Source organism: Pocillopora damicornis, chromosome 7 (genome assembly GCF_964200805.1).
Source record: "Pocillopora damicornis chromosome 7, jaPocDami1.2, whole genome shotgun sequence".
NCBI classification, from domain to species: domain Eukaryota; kingdom Metazoa; phylum Cnidaria; class Anthozoa; order Scleractinia; family Pocilloporidae; genus Pocillopora; species Pocillopora damicornis.
The window spans coordinates 13,340,131-13,357,926 of NC_142676.1; the positions used below are offsets into that span (position 1 = coordinate 13,340,131).

A 17,796-nucleotide genomic window follows, 5' to 3' on the forward strand; every position below is an offset into this window, starting at 1 on the left:
TGATCTGAAAAAAGGAGGATTAAACGATATCAAACCCTGATTGATACAGATAATCAGATTTAGATTGACAAAAACTTAAGCAGATCCGTTAGAATGCGAGCCTACGCGGCGAGATTATTGAACTCTAATGCGACTGAACTTTTGAGTAAATCGCAGGGCTCACAACCGATCAAACGTGATTTAAACTTGAGGACATAAGGAAATATCTTAGGAATCAAATAAAACTGACCATAATGATTACCTTCACATACCTCATTGCATTGGCACGACGTGGATAAAGAAATAACTACTAATATGCCAATGATCATTACCACCTCGTTTCTGTTTTACATGCTGGTTCATCTAATGTGAAAATTACTGAAAGCCGATTTGCTGCAAAAGAGACTCCTGTTTTTCATAATCACGAGGGCTCTTAATGGTAAACAAAACGATATGTTTATTTTATCCTGATCGGCTGAGAGTGCTGGTCTCCGCCATGAGTTGGTTCTCGCTCAAAAAAAGCTTTGAAAAAAGGATGAAAAACACAAAGCATCCAAGCCTCAGATTCTTTGGAATAAATATACTATTTCAGATGGCTTGTTGTCTATAACTTCTCGGTGTCAGACCATTTGAAGCATCATATGGTAGGGGTCATCACAAAAGGCGCAATGATATGCAGATCCTTTTATACGCATTTACAGCTGACGGACCGAGCTGACTCCCATTGAAATACTTCCGATGTCGTTAAAGGTTAGCTAGAAAGAAGAACGACAAACAGCGGTTGTGGTTGCCTGACCACTGATATTTTTTTCGTGGCCCGCTTTATCGCTCTTTTCCACTGACCAAGGCTACAGGCTAAGCTTTTCACGCTTTTCCACGTACAAATCGCCAGGCATATGGAAAGCATTTGAAAAGGATATGGAAAATGACATCCCTTGCAAAAAGTGTTTTAAGATGAAAAACTAGTTAAAAAATTGAAGCCAGCAGAAAAGAACCGTCGACTTACATATGCGGCCTATGGCCCATACTATTGACGTTTTGTGATTCAAGACTATGGCTGGAGTCAAGTGAAAGATGGCCAAGATTTTAGTTTGATTTACTAGTAAACTTAACCCTTTTGATCTTATGAATGATGTCACATGTTTTGCTTTTAGCCAATGAGCGAGCGTTCCTGAATTATCCCTTCTGAGGAGGGGATAAGGATAAATTGCTCTATATGCAGAGCGTGATCTTGGTTTTGAGTTAAAGTATTAATGACAATTTGTGAGGCTAAGTGTCATGCAATCGAGTTCTTTTATTCCTGAGGTGTTTAAGAGAAGTAGTATTTTTCTTGCTCTTGAATTAGTACAAGATTTGTTCCAAAGTTCTCGGCACAATCATTAATTTACTCAACTGCCGTCGGAAATTTAGTGGGTAGATGGTCTTGGTTAATTACCATGATAATCATCGCTTTCAAAAAGGTCCGTGAAAGTGCCTTTAATTTGTAATTTGTTATGGCTGTTAACATGAAAACTTGAATAATTTCCATTCTAAGACTTTAAATTGCTTTTAAGGGCCCGAGAATGGAGTGAAATGAAAATACTACAAAATACTTACGGTGTTCATCTTGGGGTAGCCGGCATAGATCAGCTCGGATATTCAGAGAGACTTGATGTTGATGGCTCATGCTTAAAGACCTTATGAAACTGTAGCTGAATCTGCCAGTTTAATCTCAATGGAAAGGGTCACAATCATGAACTAAACTTCAAGTCCGTATAAGAAAGGGGCGAAAAATATGAGTCTGTGTTGCTCATGCTTTACAACGGATTCGCACATGTCTGTGTTGCTCATGCTTAATAACGGATTCGCACATGATGTAATGAATGTTTTTAACGCCAAGCAACGCAGGTGTTATTACCACTTTCAGGCTTTTAACGAGTCAAATAATGTTTACGACATCAAGCAGTCGTAAGACTTGAGTTGTGTGGCGTTATAAAACAAGAAAGCCTATGTAAAACCGCCCCCTACCCTAAATAATTTACATTGTTAAAGAGATTCTTAGACTTTAATTTCACTGAAAAACATAAATCTAAGATGAATTAGCTATGAGAGAGGGACGGCTGAGATGACAATAGTTTTTCATCCTCCAACTTTAATTTACTCTTGTCAAAAGACACAAAGAAGAAATATTATATGTTTACCTAAAGTACAAAAGCGTTTTCGTGGGTCGTGAATTAAAGGTACCCGCAACTCAAAGCTCTTAATGATTACATTCTTTTAAAATTTTTCTTTTATCAATTCACAAATTAGAGGAACAAAACCCACGACCGATTGGCGCCAGAAATTATGAGCACGTGTTCAATATCACCAGTACAGAAATCATAAATACATTGATCTTTAGTGAAAATAGGTTTCACTGGACAATGATAAATTTAATGTACCTTTGATGTAGAACAGCATTTAAGGATGCTCTTCGGTGACAAGCTTCAACTCATAGTCGCTATTTTGAGTTCATTTGATCAGTTTGATGCTCTCAATTCATCAATGAAACAGGCTGTTCAAATAAATCACCTTAAGGCTTTGAAACAAAAGAAAAAATAAATGATTTTATTCACTTAGTACTATAAATAATTAACTCTTTTTACACGTAAAAAGCCATGTTTTAGATTCAACAATAATTGCAGGGATTCATGAAAACATTGGTCATGAGCGCCACTCATTTTTAACCGTCGTTCTAAAGAGGTGCTTTGAGTAGGAGTTGCTATTTGCCGAATACGGTGGGCACGTATATTATTGGCACCTAAAGAAGACCTTCTCTTTTTACAAGCTCTGAACCAGCGATTTCATTAAGTTTTTTTTAGAAAATTCATCGAGGCAAAATCGCCAGAAAATGTGGAAACAGTACCGAGGTATTTGGAAAACATGTATCATCAAGTTCGGGCCCTACAGCGCATGATTCTACAAACGACTGCTGTGGTGGAGGAAAAAAAAGAAACAGCTCACTTGAAAACTCGACCTACACTGAAAGTGGTGAGGGAGAGAACCTTTTGATTAACTGAATTTTAGTTACTTATTCATTCTTCATTGGCAAAATGGTTTATTTTTCAATATGTTATTTTGAGTTTTTGCTATTTCTCCTAAGAATCTTCGGCTAGTTATGCGCACAGATTGGATGGGACTAATTTCTAGACTCCCAAGAAATAAGCTTACGGTAGGATCCACTGACTATTGAAAAAGATGATATGATTATGTAGCCAGAAAACGAATTGAGTCCGAGAAATAACAAAAAGCCTTAAAAGTGGGAACCCTAATGAATTTGCTGTTTATGGCTTAAAAGCCGTTTCTTGCAGGTCACAATATAACTAATTATGAGCGTAGGTGACAATCATACACCGTGTAAGTCCACTACTATGACAACAACCAAATACAACAAATTCAAGTATTCCGTAGGATGGTCCATGAATAATATTTTGCTTTAAAATAACAGTCTGTTGAACAGGTAACTTTCAATATTTCAAGTACTCATGCTAAGTTTGAAAAAATATGACCTCGTTGTTGCCTGACTGTTGGTAATTATAAGTAAGTAAACCTCAGCGTGGAAAATCCTTTTTTGTAAGGGGACCTATTTAGTTAGGTACGTTATCAATGGTTCTCAGAGGGGCACTTATGGGACCCTTGTCATGACTGTTCACGGCTTTTTAAGATATAATATAATCTTGTACACTAAAACTTACTTACACCTTTGCGAAAGAAAACTGATCATAGTTTTTCGACTTCTGCCCTTAAATTCGTCAACCACGATGGCTGAAAGAATTTGAATTGACAATGATAAGCTTTGTTTCATAGTTAATACCATAGCAATGGCAAATGATACGCTTCACTTCATATACCTCATCCCAGGGTACAAATGCCAAACTGCATAGGATATCCGCCTCAGGTCTGAAAAAAAGCTGCAAAAAATTGCCAAGAAATACTTTGACAACGAGGCCATAATCGAAACAAGTAAAAAATTTCCTGCTTGTGAGAAGATTGTGTAGTTTACTGCCCGTAACAATTTAGGGCTTTTGTTCGTAGCCAGAGTCTTTTAGTTTATTTAATGCCAATTATCCTGAACTTCAATGGGAAAATGAAAGTTATACTTTGGTTTCTTTGGTAACATTCAAAACAGACTAACGACTTAAGAATTCTCTCTCTTAGCTACGTGAAAACTGCAGATGAAAGATAGCAGAAAATCGGTTAAATACAAGAGAGGAGACATCAAAGAAATGACTAAGTTTGTGACCTGATATACAACTAATAAACTAGTCTGGGAGCAAACAAATGTCGTAAAATACGGTAGAGAAGTTTGTGTTGAAAGAAAGCCATTGTTCGAGAATTGTTCATTGGGACCTAGTAAACATGAAATTGCTATGACTGATTTGACTTATTGGGATTTAATCCTGCGGACTTTTAAAGATTAGGATGGAAACATGACAAGAGCAGACAAACTCCGTATACGACCTTTAAACTTTAGTAAATGCAAACTTTTGCTTATCAAATGAGGGTATCACGGGAGAGTAATCCCTACAATGCCCTCGTGCTTAGCCAGACAGAGCGCCTGTTACTTTGACTTCGAGCAATAGCCTTACAATAAGTGATAAAAGATACTTCATAACTTTGCTTCCGATCAAATATGTAAGGTTATAAAAGCTTAATAAGTGCCAACGCCGAGCGAATGTTGATTCATATTCAAGGGTCTTCAAAGTTAGTCGCCGAGCAGAAAAGTACACAAAATATGATAAAGTTTACTAAAGTCGAATTTTTGTTTGTATTGTCATCCTCAAAGGAATTGCGATGGGTATTGCTGCAATTTCACAAGGCCACACTTTCTGGCCCTTGGTTTTAGAAGAAAAACTGAGTCAGCCATTTCATTAAGAAACATCAATAAATAATTCATCAACTTCTTTTGACAGTAGTTACAACCGTTAAGATTCTTGAACTTTAAAATCCCATTCGCAAACTAATTATATCTATTCAAATGACGCCAATTATAACTACAGCTTTATATGCAATTACCATCTTTTACCGCCGTCTTTGTCGGCCGAGAAATTAAGCGAAGTAAACTAAATTCATCTCCAAAGTAGTTGATGCTTTACCTTGCCCCGCCAGATGAAATCTCCCCTCAAAACGACAAACGGTAAAAAAAAATTTTTGTATCTATTTCATTTTAAGGATTCTAATATCTGATGATTTTTGGAGGCTTTCTTCAGTTTATGAGTACAAGAAGAGAACACCAAATGGACCCCCCTCAAAGGCGGAGCGAAACGCTTCGTAGTCGTAGAGCTTTCGCAGGAAGGGATACTATGACTGCGGGCCAAAAAAAAAGCTAAGTCGTCATGTTAGATTTCTGTAACCTCAGTATGATTTTGAAATCGATCCCGGTTTTCGAAGGCAATTGATGCATCCACAACGGCTGCAATCACATCTTATTGAACACATATATTATTAGATTGATTGTTAGCTTTTCGGTTGAAGGGTTAACTTTCGAATTTTAGTGGGTGTTTCTCTGGTTAGAATTGATCGAAAGGGCTCTCTCTCAGGCCATTTGCTATTCTAATTCTAGCAGTGCTTGAGACTCACTTGTGTGAATGAGAGTCGGCCCACAGCAAATTTAACAACTTGTTTGTAGTTTGTGCTCAGTCCATCTCAGTTCTCAATCTTTCAATTATAAAAACCGATAAGAAAAAGGCATCATGTTCACTTTCTTTAACGTGAATGGTTAGAGATACGATAATGATCACGGAAAACCAGGCGAGTGAATGGGTTAAATATAGTAATAATTACTACTAACTTAGATTTCAAATACATGAGGATTAAATGCGGGAATTAACCTGTTAAAATACAAACGCCATTTGGGTGTTGCACGAGTTTTAATTAAATTGCTTGAGCCAAGTCTTAATCACTATCTTAATCACTATTTGGTGTAGAGTGAACTGGAGCTCATTGACGGTACTACCACCTAGATGATAAATATACGTAATTGAACAAGCGTGATGATTAGTTACTGGCGTTGCTTTTTTGCGGACCGAGGCGAGGTCGAGGTCCATAAAACCCCTATAAAAAGAATGAGGCTAATATCCAGCCTAATATCCATCTAATTGCAGATAGCATTAGATTTCGCCCTAATGATACTTTATAATACAATGACTTGTTTATTTTCGAGCGCTGGGAAAGATAGCCTTTTGTGATGGCCCCTTTTTCATTTGACAAATGTGTTTTTACCGTCTTCTCCCGTTTTTTTTTCGATTTCATTGCTGACTTTGTCCAAAAATTACGAACTCGGGCAAATAATAAACCGCAAAACAGACATGCTCAAAGAATTTCCTTATGGTTAACACGAAGAGGGGCACCTACTCATCGTCTAGTCGAGAAGTAGTCGCCGCAAAGTTCACGATCTTTTTGTGCATCAGTTCACTAAAACTTGAACAGCTTGGGACAGATGTTGTTTGATATCTCTCGGAATTGTCAAACAATTTTCAAATTTGATAATTTATTTTTGCTTTGTTTAGAGTTATTTTGTTTTTTGTTTTGTTTTGTTTTGTTTTTTTATCATAAAATTATGGATTAAGTTTCACTCTACTTCAATATTTTATAATCTATCGCTCGTATTGGTGTATATTAGAATACTAAAGAACTTTAATTTAGTACCACGAAGGCTGGGACTTCGTCGAGGTCATTTGTTTATGTGTGCACGGTGGGTATGCTACCGAGACCACATCAGATCAGTCTAAATGAAGACCTCTTCCAATAACGAAAGGTTCGTTTCCAGCGATGAATAGCTACTGTCATGAAATATATCGGAGATAAAAGATGTCATTCTCAAACGACAGCATGTGTCATTTTACGACCCATTAATCTTCGAATTACTTAAAATGCTTCGGGCGTATTCCCCAGCGTGCAGGCGAAGAAGAATTAATCCAATAAAATGTGTGCAGCTCTCGACAGGTAGCAGAAACAAAGCAACATCTGCTCAAAGTTGAAACCGCAGAATTACCCTCAAGATAAGTCCGCTGTTTATAAGACTAGTGGCATATCCTACCACGGACAGTAGAACATTCAAGGTGCATTTTATTGAAATAAGTCAACCCGTACAAAAGCTCATTAAATGGCTTTGCTAACAATGTTTGCCTTCGTCAAACTTTATGCACAGATCTTCGTCTCATTTTGACTATTCGAGAAAAGTAAACTAACAAAAATTTTTTGGGAGAAAATTCATTCGATGGCAATGGATCACTACATCTTAGAAACAGGTTCATTTGCATACATGGGCAGAAGACTTTGGACGCCTCTACTCAACTATTCAATGCGTTGGTCGTTTTCTCATTAGTTATCTATATTTTAATACTTCAGTTTTCCAAAATGAATGATGTGGTTAATTGCGTTGGCAAGGACTGCGGGTGATCAGATGTTTATAGACGATGGAGCAAGTATAAACGCCGACATCTTTACGAATTTCGTTTGAATGTTGCCAACAAAACTTGAAGGCTAGAATATTCTGGTTATTAAATCACTGAGCTGTTTTTGTGTTTTATTTCTGTGAGTTATTAATAGCCGGATGATTTTGCGTTACTTGATTCTACAATGAATGACAACTGGCTGAATTACCAACAAATAAAAAAAAAGTCCTGAAAAATAACATTAAAAAGGCAAATTTGTACGGTGGGTCTAGTATCTTTACATCCGATCATGAGCTATTTCGTTATTGCTTTTTTAAAGTTGTTTCTTATTAATCCAAGCCTCCAGAAGTTAACGTATTGTAACGAGAAAAAAGATACCCCACTGAGAAAGAAATAAAATTCATCGGTTTTTAGTTTTCCGATCTTTTAAAAAACTAAAATAACAGATGCTATTATGTCGATATATCACACAATTTAGTGACTAATTACAAAATTCGTAAGTAAAAATATTACGGCGTATGTAAGAGGCAGATTGCTGATGGGTGTCTTATCGTCCATCTGATTATGAAATGAGAAGACACTGTGAGCTGAGCGAACTGAGCACTCCTCAATTTAGCTTTTAAACTCTTTCAAAGTGTTATTATGGTAATAAGTAATATTACTGATACTCTAGTCATTAATGCTTCTCGGTAATTCCCGCTGGGCATAAAAATTATAAAATTTGTTTGCCTTTTAAATGAAAGCTACAAAAACACTGCGACGAGCTGGTCTGTGTGAGATAAGGCGCCTTGAGAAATCATCGGCTCAGTTGGCCAAGATCATCACGGTAAGAGGAAATGAAACCGAATAATTAAGAAACTCTGCACACTTAGGGCGCAGAGGGTTTTGCAGTAGACATAGCTATAAGAGAGGAAAAACAAGCACATAAGCTGCGGTTTCCAAGTTAACTCATTTGGCTTGTGTTTTCTCGCTTGGTTTTATTTACAGGTAGTTTTCATTCTCATTTCTTCAGAATATTTACAAGTGAAAGCTACTCAAGATATATGTCAACTATGACATTTTTTCAAACCACCATCAGTGAAGAAAAATATCATTTGCTTACGCGACTATGGCAGCGTTACATGTCATCCTTGCTACTAGAATTTAATTGATTTTACGTAGTAGCCTTCATTTACAGTGCTACTTGAAGGTTAGGATCAACACTTGTACCCTGTAAAACATTTCTTCTGATAAACCAGTCATATAATGGTGTAACTAGATTTTTGGTACGTTGAACATGAGATTAAAACCGTGACCACCTTGCATGGTGTATTTTAATTTAATAGACGAGAGTGTACTGACACAGGCATACTTAAAAAAACCAGGCAATTTAAGAACGATAGCAGATTCCAGAATAAGATTCCACATGTATATCTGCGATGTGAAGCAGTTTGTGCGCGCAGTCGTCTATCAGAAGAAGAAGGTTATGAGTTCTTTAAAGCGACACACCGAAAGGTTCAGTTTTTAATGAAAACACACGGTTGTGTTGCTTAAGAATTAAAATACCAAAGAACAGGGGACTGAAAATGTTTTCATTGCAAAATTGTTGACGAAATCGTGAATTTTAGTTATTTCATATTCGCTCGCTTTCAAATCTTTATCTTAATCAGGTTTCATCTTTTCTGTCTCGAGGTCGCGTAGCAACAAGATGTTTATCATACAGTAGCAAAGCCAACTTAGCCGCGAATTGAATTCAGTTGGGGGAGGTTGTACTTAAGACATCAATAGAGAAGACATCTCTAATATTATCTCCATCGCTTTCATGGTTTTCCTCCGTCTCCGCGCCTAAGCTTAAAAGATAACGATAAAATGTTCTTTCGCTGCTTGAAAAATCGCTCATCAGGTTTTTCACTCTTAATTTTACTTCACAAACAGCAGTGTACAAGGACATACTTAATCCTTTTTGCGAGCGACAATAGGGTGTGTTTACATTTCGTTTTTATGTTTCCAGCGCTATCTCTTACATTTTAACTGGCCACTGTAATCGACACTGCGAGTTTTTTTTTCTGAGATGCTAAATTTGTTTCTCTATCATACCAGAAGTCATCAAAGGAATATATGAATAATTTTCTCTCCTAACAGAAAGATATTTACATCTGAGGTAACGTTAACGTTTTTTTCAAACAAATTATTATATTTAAATGATACCTAGATAAGTTGCAGGAAAAGTATTATCTCCTAATTTACGTTTGTCTATTGCTTGAAACTGTTTTGTGTACTTTAATCCAACATTATCCAGAGCGAAATTGGAAATTAATTACGTGTCTATTATTTTCTCCCATTTGGCTCTTTCTGGAAGTTGCGGTTTGTAAACAGGAATAATGATTTCACAGCACTGTGCGATATGAACGGATTCCCATTCGACAAAAGTGTTAATGAGAACTGGCGGTAAACCTAGCTTTGACCGATCCAACAAACACCATCAGCGAATAATTAGCCTAACGTGCAAGCTTATATAAACGTAGTTGGTTTATGAAATTAATTCATCGACTGCAGGAAACCCCACGGCTTTTCTCAAAAACATGTCGGTGGATTCTTCTGAAACATGTAATTTTCTTGTAGGTCCATTAGAATAGCAAAGCTCTTCAGAATAGAGACGACTTGTGGCCGCAATTGTCTCGCTGTCAACCATCTAAAACAACAAACACCATCGCATTTTGTCGCTGGAGCTGATCGAGCCGGACAACCGCAGGTGCGTTTAAATGTTACAAACCTTAACTGTGGAACTCGTGTAAAACCCGCTACGGACGTTAAACATTTCGTGGAGCAAAGGAGACTTTTTTCTTAATTGATATGCTCTCGGCTTATTTCGATTCAAGATTTTTAATTAGGCATGCACTAACTTATTCGCCGACACCAGCAAGTACCAATCCAGCAATATCAAGCAAAGTTACTTCATCTAAATCTTGATTTATTTCTGATATACATGTACCTGCAGATGCTTTACAGTCAGATATCTCTACAATTTAAAAATCATAACCAATAACGTGAGTTTGATATTTGTGTGATAACACAAGCACGTCATATAAAGACAAATTGTATTAAATATTTTATGTTTTACGTTTCATATGTCAAATTTGTCTCAACCGCACAGAGCATGATACATGAATCGAAAACAAAGGACGATTTAATTTTAAGCTGAGAGCTTCCACTTGGATTAACCGTCTGGGTCCATGAATCACCTACAAATCAATAGTTAAGCGGGTGTCAAACAGGATATAAAGCACATCTTTCTGAGTCAGCTGAATATACAGTTGTAAGTCATGAAATGCGCATTCCTCAATACATGAATCTAAATTTACACAGAAACAATTTTTCGATCGGTAAAGCTGAGAAGAGCATTGTTTTTTCCTTTCTTTTTCTCTTTCCAGTTTTGGTAAACAATTCACTTCAGACAGATGATGAATATGTTGTGGATCAATTTTATCCTTGGTTCAAATTTTATTTTCCTTTGTTTCAAACTCATTATCATACATTACAATGCCCAAAAACAAAAGAAAATAAAATTTGAACCAAGGATAAAATTGAACCATAACATATACACAGTGCGTACTTAACAGGACATGAATTTGAACAATAGTGATCGTCTTTTCAGTCATTGTTTTTTACATTTTATTACACTTTCTATCTATTGGAAGAATTCAACATTCTGATCATCAATGTAACTTTGCACATCGGATTCCTGCAAGTTGACAGGACAGCATTCACATCAATTTTCTCTTAAGATTTGAAGGCAAGAGTCATTTTGGTATGAGATCTGCTGGCAGTCTGCCTCTATTTTCATGAACCAGGTTCCTTATTATATTTTGTTAAGCGTAAGGCAAAGGAAGAATTACAAAAGAATCGAATCAGAATTTGAGAGGAGGCTGATTACTGATGCGAGAATCAATGTGGGATGAAGCATTACGCTTCAACTCTGATTTCATGTTTCTATTACTCTATAGATCCCGTTGGCAGGGAGTCAGAATGTCTAACAGCTCCAATTACACAAACTCAAGCGTTCCTTTCAGTGTTGGCTCACCTTTCATCGCTGTACAATATCTGGTGACTTGGTGTATAGTGTATTTGATAATCGCCGCTTTCGCAATATGCGGAAACGTGCTCATCATTTTTGTGTTTTCAAAGAAGCGACACTTAAGGACAAGAACCAACTACTTTGTAATTGGTCTGGCATTTGGTGATATCTTGGTAGGAACTGTAACAATTCCATTGTACGCGACCTTATTAATCTTATTGTTCAATCAAGATTTTAAAGCAGCGGTTCTCGTGAAAACGATATTCAGCCCGATGGATATTCTGTCGGGAATGTTGTCTATTCTTCATTTGATGACCATCAGTGTTGAACGCGTATATGCCATAGCTTTTCCCTTGCGGCATCGCACCTCATCTGCCCGATTCAACTTTATAGTGCTTGGTATTGTTTGGTTAACAGCCGCTGGCATAGCGTCTCTAAACTTCTTCATACCAAAAGGACCCGAGTGGAAGGGTACTTTCCTCATATATTCAACACTTGGCTTTTTTGTGCCATTTTCAGTCATTTTCTTTGCTTACACCTCAATTTGGATCATAGTCAAAAGTAGAACAAAGATACCGAGAAACAGAGCTCGTGTTATGAAAAAGGAAAGCCGCACGGCAATAACCATTTTTGCTTTAATTCTCCTCTTCCTCGTCACGTGGTTGCCATTTTTCAGCCTCAATTTGGTGTTGTTCTCATGTTCGAGTTGCGCAGCCGGTGTGTCACTCCAGGTTGTTTTTTTCTTCAAGGCGCTACATTACAGTGGGTCAGCATTAAATCCCTTAGTATACTCAGCGCGCATGCCTGAGTTCCGAAGACCAATCACCATACTTCTCAAAGAAAGACGGTTGACAGGATCTTTTTATCGTCAATCGACAGACCGATACTCCTTCAGAAGAACCAGTTCTCGGCGTTATGATGTTGAGCTGTCTGACTTGCATGAAGGACAAAGCACTTGTAGTGGAAGTGAAATCATTGGGATGACCTCAAATGGAAATGACTCAGAAAAGCAATGATTTGATAATACAATAGCGGTATATGCCTTGATTATAAATAGAAAGATTTGATTTTCTGTTTCCAAAGCTGGACAGATTAAGTAAAGATCCACCATACACAGTGAAATGTCAGTTACCCTTTAATTTCGCCAGAACATTTAAGAAACAATCTATCTTAATTTGATGTTTCCTTAAAATAGTCAGAAAGAATCAGGGCTCTGCATGGATATTAAACAATATATTTCTCAACGACGCGTTGCCCACAATTAAAATTATTAAGTTGATTCCTCAATTGTGGGAGAAGTGCAGCGGATTGGAAGATAAGAGACTTGTGGGGAGTCAATGAAAATAAAATACACCAAATATTGTCGCTAAATGGCATCATTAAATATATTAGTCTGCGTAGAGACAAAGCTCGTTTTATCATTTCGTTAGATGGGCTTTTAAACTGATGGGTCTTAACGCATATTCGAGTGGGCTTATAACCAGAATGAAAATATATAAAATCATTTCAAAACGAAATACAGCAACATTTGTGAAAATTTTAGCTAAAATTTGCATCAGAATTAAAGCTAACGGCCCGAAAGAAGCTGGAACTCAGCGTAACAAACCGGAGGGCCAGACTTTTCCTTTTAAGTTGATGTTTTTAATGCAATTATTTAGAATTTCAAAGTCAGATATCGTTAAGAAGAACAAAGAACGCGAGAGAGAGGGGGCTTCTATCAGTGAGGGGAGGTATAAAGAAAACTTTTCTTTTAGGAGGGAGGGGGAGGCAAACCCTGGTATACGAAAGGCTGATAAGTTTAGGATATCGTCGTTTGTTTAAAAACGCGGATGTAATGGCCACTGCTGCTATTTCATATATGCTATTCCAGAAATGCAGTTATTCCATTATACTCATTGATCCTGTATGGTATTTTAGCAGCTCTATGAGCGATGCTTCAGCTTTGGATTCCCTACTCTCATCATTTTTTCAAATCCGACGTACGCTGACTTCAACCCTGAAGATCAATGTTAATGTCAGCAAAGCAGCGGTTACCGTGTATTTGTTATATTTCTACTGTATTTTAAAATTCATTATCCTTCAATCCTTTCATTCATCTAAAAACAGAAAAGGTCTTTCACTGTTTTTTTTTCTGTTGAATCTCTAGTGGGGAAGGTATTGTTTTTTTGATAGTTGTCACTTCATCTGTATAAGAAGAAGACACGAAGAAGTGCGTTTAGCAGGCGACCAAATTTGACCCCCTATGCATTTATGCTAAGAAATCAAAGAGCGCTTGATTACATCTCGTCTGAGCTTCCTATGATAGTTATTACATAAGAACGGGTATGTTATCATCTAAAAACGGTTAGATCAAAGTTTTCGCACGGCATCTTTTGGTAAGATTATTTAACAATTTTAAAAGACTCTGGTAGAATAAAATTACTTAAAGCTTGTTTTGTGGGAATCTCGTCATACATCTTTTCAAGCGCATTTTTTCCAGTTAAATTGAATCTAATCGAGGCAAGCATTTTTCCAAATTGCTTCTTAATTACCACAAAATTGAAATATGTAATAATAATCATAAAGTTGAAGGTTGTGGACAGTTTACATTGTTGGTAAATGACAGTTGCGGTTGAACAAATGCGTTTATTTGCCAATATAAATTGAAAAGGTATCGCAACACAAAGAACAACCCGGCAACGATAAAGCTGATTTGCTCTTCTCGCATCGGTCTTTTTTCTCCACTAATTAATAACCTATAACTAAGAAAAATCTACATCTCGATGTTGAATTCCCTTTGGAAGTGATAATAGAATCTTTGATAACGTCTATTTCAAGATTTTGATTTACAGCTCTCCATTTCGGAATTATAACAAATTTCTTCGAGCAAATCGGCGATAAAAACGAGAGCCCGTACGCCAGACAGTAGCTTCGCAAATTAGCTCCGGTGGCATCTTGTTAAAAGAGCTAAGTTCTAGATTTCCTTAATCTGCCTCTCTGTTTGCCATAATTGTTTATTTTCTGCAAAGTAAGACAGTGTTTATTACTTCAAGCACAAAAGAAAGCCATGATTCCTTAGTGACAATGAACAGGGTGTGATGTAGGCGAAGGCTACAAATTCAAGTTTCGCTCTGGTTTAGGGAGGCAATGTAAGAATTCCTCATAACCACCCTAAGGTAAGAAAAACATTTTAGCAGTCAACACAGATTTGAACTCAGTTATAAAGGACTAATCAGTCAGTTAACGAAAAAAAAATTAAGTGTGGGTATACAATAAGTGTGGGTATACAATACATAACCTCCTTACCATGTTCTTCAAAGAACGAAAACTGATTTTACGGTCTCTTTTCCCCAGGATATTGACAAATTTCAATCGTTAAAGCCCCTTCAATTTATTTGCTGTAACTGTTGTAGAATGTGAATAAATTAATCTTTAAGCACAATCAGTACTCCGGCTGCATTGGACAAACAAGCCTCCACGATTAACACTTTAGGGAAAATATTAGTGAGGATGTGGCTGACTAACAGAAAAAGGAATAACAGAAACTTTTCTTGATTATGGGGATGGGAATGTGAGGAAATGTTATTCATATAAAAATTGATGAATTGTTTTTTAAAAAATGACATATTTTGCCCGCTTATTGTTTAGAAAAAACAGGAGGACACCAAATAAAGTCAGGTTCAAAAAACTCACTTCATTCTTGCCAAAGGCAGTTTATCAAGAAGGAAAGAAATGACGATTTCTACCGAGTTGCCATCCGTTAACTGGTCAAACATCTTCAATACAACTCATTCTTCAGAACCTATCCAGGAACTGATCCGTCTGAGCATCGCCATCAGAATTACATTTTGCATTATATTTTCGATTATTTCAACTGGCGTTGTACTGGGGAACGTTACTGCTGCTTCACTTTTTCTCAGAAAACGGAAATTACATACTCGAGCTGTTTATTTTCTCATGAGTCTCGCCTTTTCTGACATCATAGTGGGTAGTGTTGGAATACCTTCGTTCATCTACATCCTCGCAAATTCAGTGGAGTTTCCTAATTTCGTGTACACTCTATGGAATGCTATTGATGTTTTTGGCGCAACAGCATCTATTTGGTATTTAATGATGATAAGTATAGAAAGGTTTTATGCTGTTGGCTGGCCATTTCTTCATCGTGTATCCTCCAAAAGGCCATATTTCTGTCTTATTGTCCTCGTTTGGAGTATATCAGTAGCACTGAGTTGTATAACTGTGACGGAGGCCTCTAGATGGCCCCATTATACACTGTTTGTTTCCATGGTATCTTTTGTGTTGCCTTTAACAGTAATCCTTTTTGTCTACTTGGCCATGTTTTTCATTGCTTTAAAAAGTGTTAGACTGAATACCCGTCAGACTCAGAGCGCCGAGAAAGACACTCGTCTCGCCAAAGCGATATTATTAATCATTGGTTGTTTCATAGTCGCTTGGGCTCCATTCTTTGGCCTGAATTTTGCATACTGGGCGTGCCATTCATGTGTTGATATTGAATACGAGCTTATTCTTGTGTTCAAGGTACTTCAATACAGTAGTTCGCTTGCAAATCCTATCATATACACCTTGAGGATCCCTGGTTGTTACCAAGCATTCGTGGAGCTGTGTGGTCATTGGTTGAGGTGTCAAAAAACTAATTATTTAGAAAATCCGGAGTATCCTTTAGCTTCAAATGAAGACATAGCTTTAGTTAGATTCCGACTCATCGACAACCCTCCCTTTCACTGCTTTTCTTTGCTTGTCAACTCAGCAGATCCCTTGATGAAATCATCGACGTCAGGGAGCAAAGGAAAAACGTCAAGACCTTTTCGCAAGTCTAAAAACTTGACTTTTACATCTATGGTGTAGTCAACGACATTGGGGTGCAGTAGCTCAAAAGCAGTATCATTGTAACATTTCCGGTTAAAAGGAACACTTTTGAATTTAAATGTTTCTACAAACAATATTCTCTCTGCAAAACAATAACGGACAATATCAGTGCCAAGCTACTACAAGAGGGCAAGTTGCACCAATATTATTTTCCTCGCATGGTATCGCCTGCTATTCTCATTATCGAAAAGAGAATCAATGGTCTAAATTGGAAACCGTACATTCCTAAAATTGGATGGTTTTGCTGTTTTCAATTAGTAATTCTTTGATATTCCTTAGCTTCAAAGAGTTTTCTTTTATTTCCTGAAAAGGTTTTAAACGATTTTTTAGTTGTTAAGATGTAGTCAGGTAAATCTTTTCAAAGATTTAAAAAAAGACTGTTACAGAGGGTAACAGCCGGTTTCGCTACTTGTCGAGTAAGCTACGTTCGGGTTCGCTAGGAACATATTTTTCTGAGACTATGCAACATTAAAACTCTTGATATGCTGATTGGAAGTCAGTAATAAATAATCGGGGGGTCACCTGACTCGTTATTTAGTTACAGGTACATAAAACTAAAATTAAAGTTGGTTATAAAAGACTGTATTGTTGATATGGTATCCTTAAAGGTAAGCAAATGATCAATACAGGTCGAAAAACAACTGACTCAATATCATCTCATAGCCATGCAATGAATATTGCTGCATATCTTCTGCATATGCTTTGTTCTCGTATTGGTTGTTGAGAAAACGTCGACGTCGTGACGGTTAAAAAAGGAATAAAACAAACATATATCGAATAAAGATTTAAAAACTGTCTCTACAACAAACAAAGAAGTCTCGAGTGTGCTCTGTTCTGTTGTCCAGCACTTAGGAAGCTGCAGGACGTGGTCGAGTGTTTTCCCTACTTCTTGAGTCACCCAAGAGCTTGAGTTCACCTGAAATTGCAATTGAAATCCTATGCTGAAAAAATGGGCAAAAAACAAAGTACTTATTTCTGACCCTCAGTATGACTGAGAACATGACAAAGCAGGCCGCAGTCAAAAATATAAGTATGGTGAGTATGTAGCGATAACAGGCGCGAATCGCGTCAATGCGAGTTAGAAATCAATTCGGAAATTTTTAAAAATCATTTTGAAGAAATTTTTGGCCCCTTGACTAAGAGAATGCATTGATCCTAGACTAAGTAGAGACTCGACTAAGAGGAAAAGTACGCCACTGCGAACTAAAATCAACAGGGATACTTACGGCTCCTAAACGACCAGTTGTAGCGCGCGTGTAATTTATTTATAATATCCCCGTATCGACGGAAATAACTTTCTGACATTTCCTTTCTCTCTCTAATTTCTTTGCTCGTTGATTAAACGCTTGGCTTTAGTTTGTGATGAGTTGGCTTTATCACGAAACATTCGGCATTTTTATACCATAAATTAACCTGGTAAATATTCTAGACGTCATGCGCAGAGATGTTTAGATTTGTACATATACAGAATGCCTTATGGAA

The 17,796-nt window shown here is 37.0% G+C and overlaps 2 protein-coding genes and 1 pseudogene across 7 annotated transcripts in view; 2 read left to right on the forward strand and 1 right to left on the reverse strand.

Annotated features, from left to right (window-relative positions):
* LOC113673847 (adrenocorticotropic hormone receptor-like) overlaps positions 1-2,529 on the reverse strand; it is an 11,296-nt pseudogene extending 8,767 nt beyond the window's left edge. Inside the window, exon 1 of the transcript XR_016188131.1 lies at positions 1,576-2,529. The product of XR_016188131.1 is annotated as an adrenocorticotropic hormone receptor-like (transcript). The remainder of the gene's footprint in view (positions 1-1,575) is intronic.
* A 178-nt stretch (positions 2,530-2,707) lies between these two features.
* On the forward strand, positions 2,708-13,079 carry LOC113673848 (octopamine receptor beta-2R). Of its 5 annotated transcripts, none has more exons than XR_016188531.1 (3): positions 2,708-2,988; positions 9,996-10,125; positions 11,378-13,079. XR_016188531.1 is itself a non-coding variant. In XM_089212727.1 (3 exons), exons 1-3 carry the CDS (start codon positions 5,085-5,087, stop codon positions 11,405-11,407), a joined length of 210 nt encoding a protein of 69 aa, XP_089068853.1. In that variant the 5' UTR covers positions 4,967-5,084; the 3' UTR covers positions 11,408-13,079. The 5 variants fall into 5 exon arrangements, 4 of the variants coding, with proteins under 4 accessions (XP_089068853.1, XP_089068850.1, XP_089068851.1 ...); XM_089212727.1 differs by lacking the exon at positions 2,708-2,988 and adding an exon at positions 4,967-5,134; XM_089212724.1 differs by lacking the exon at positions 2,708-2,988 and adding an exon at positions 8,102-8,220.
* Positions 13,080-14,463: 1,384 nt separating this feature from the next.
* On the forward strand, positions 14,464-16,753 carry LOC113673838 (beta-2 adrenergic receptor-like). Its single transcript, XM_027190288.2, has 2 exons — positions 14,464-14,603; positions 15,076-16,753. The coding sequence occupies exon 2, from the start codon at positions 15,160-15,162 to the stop codon at positions 16,291-16,293; it is 1,134 nt and encodes a 377-aa protein (XP_027046089.2). The 5' UTR covers positions 14,464-14,603; positions 15,076-15,159; the 3' UTR covers positions 16,294-16,753.
* Positions 16,754-17,796: the final 1,043 nt, after the last annotated feature.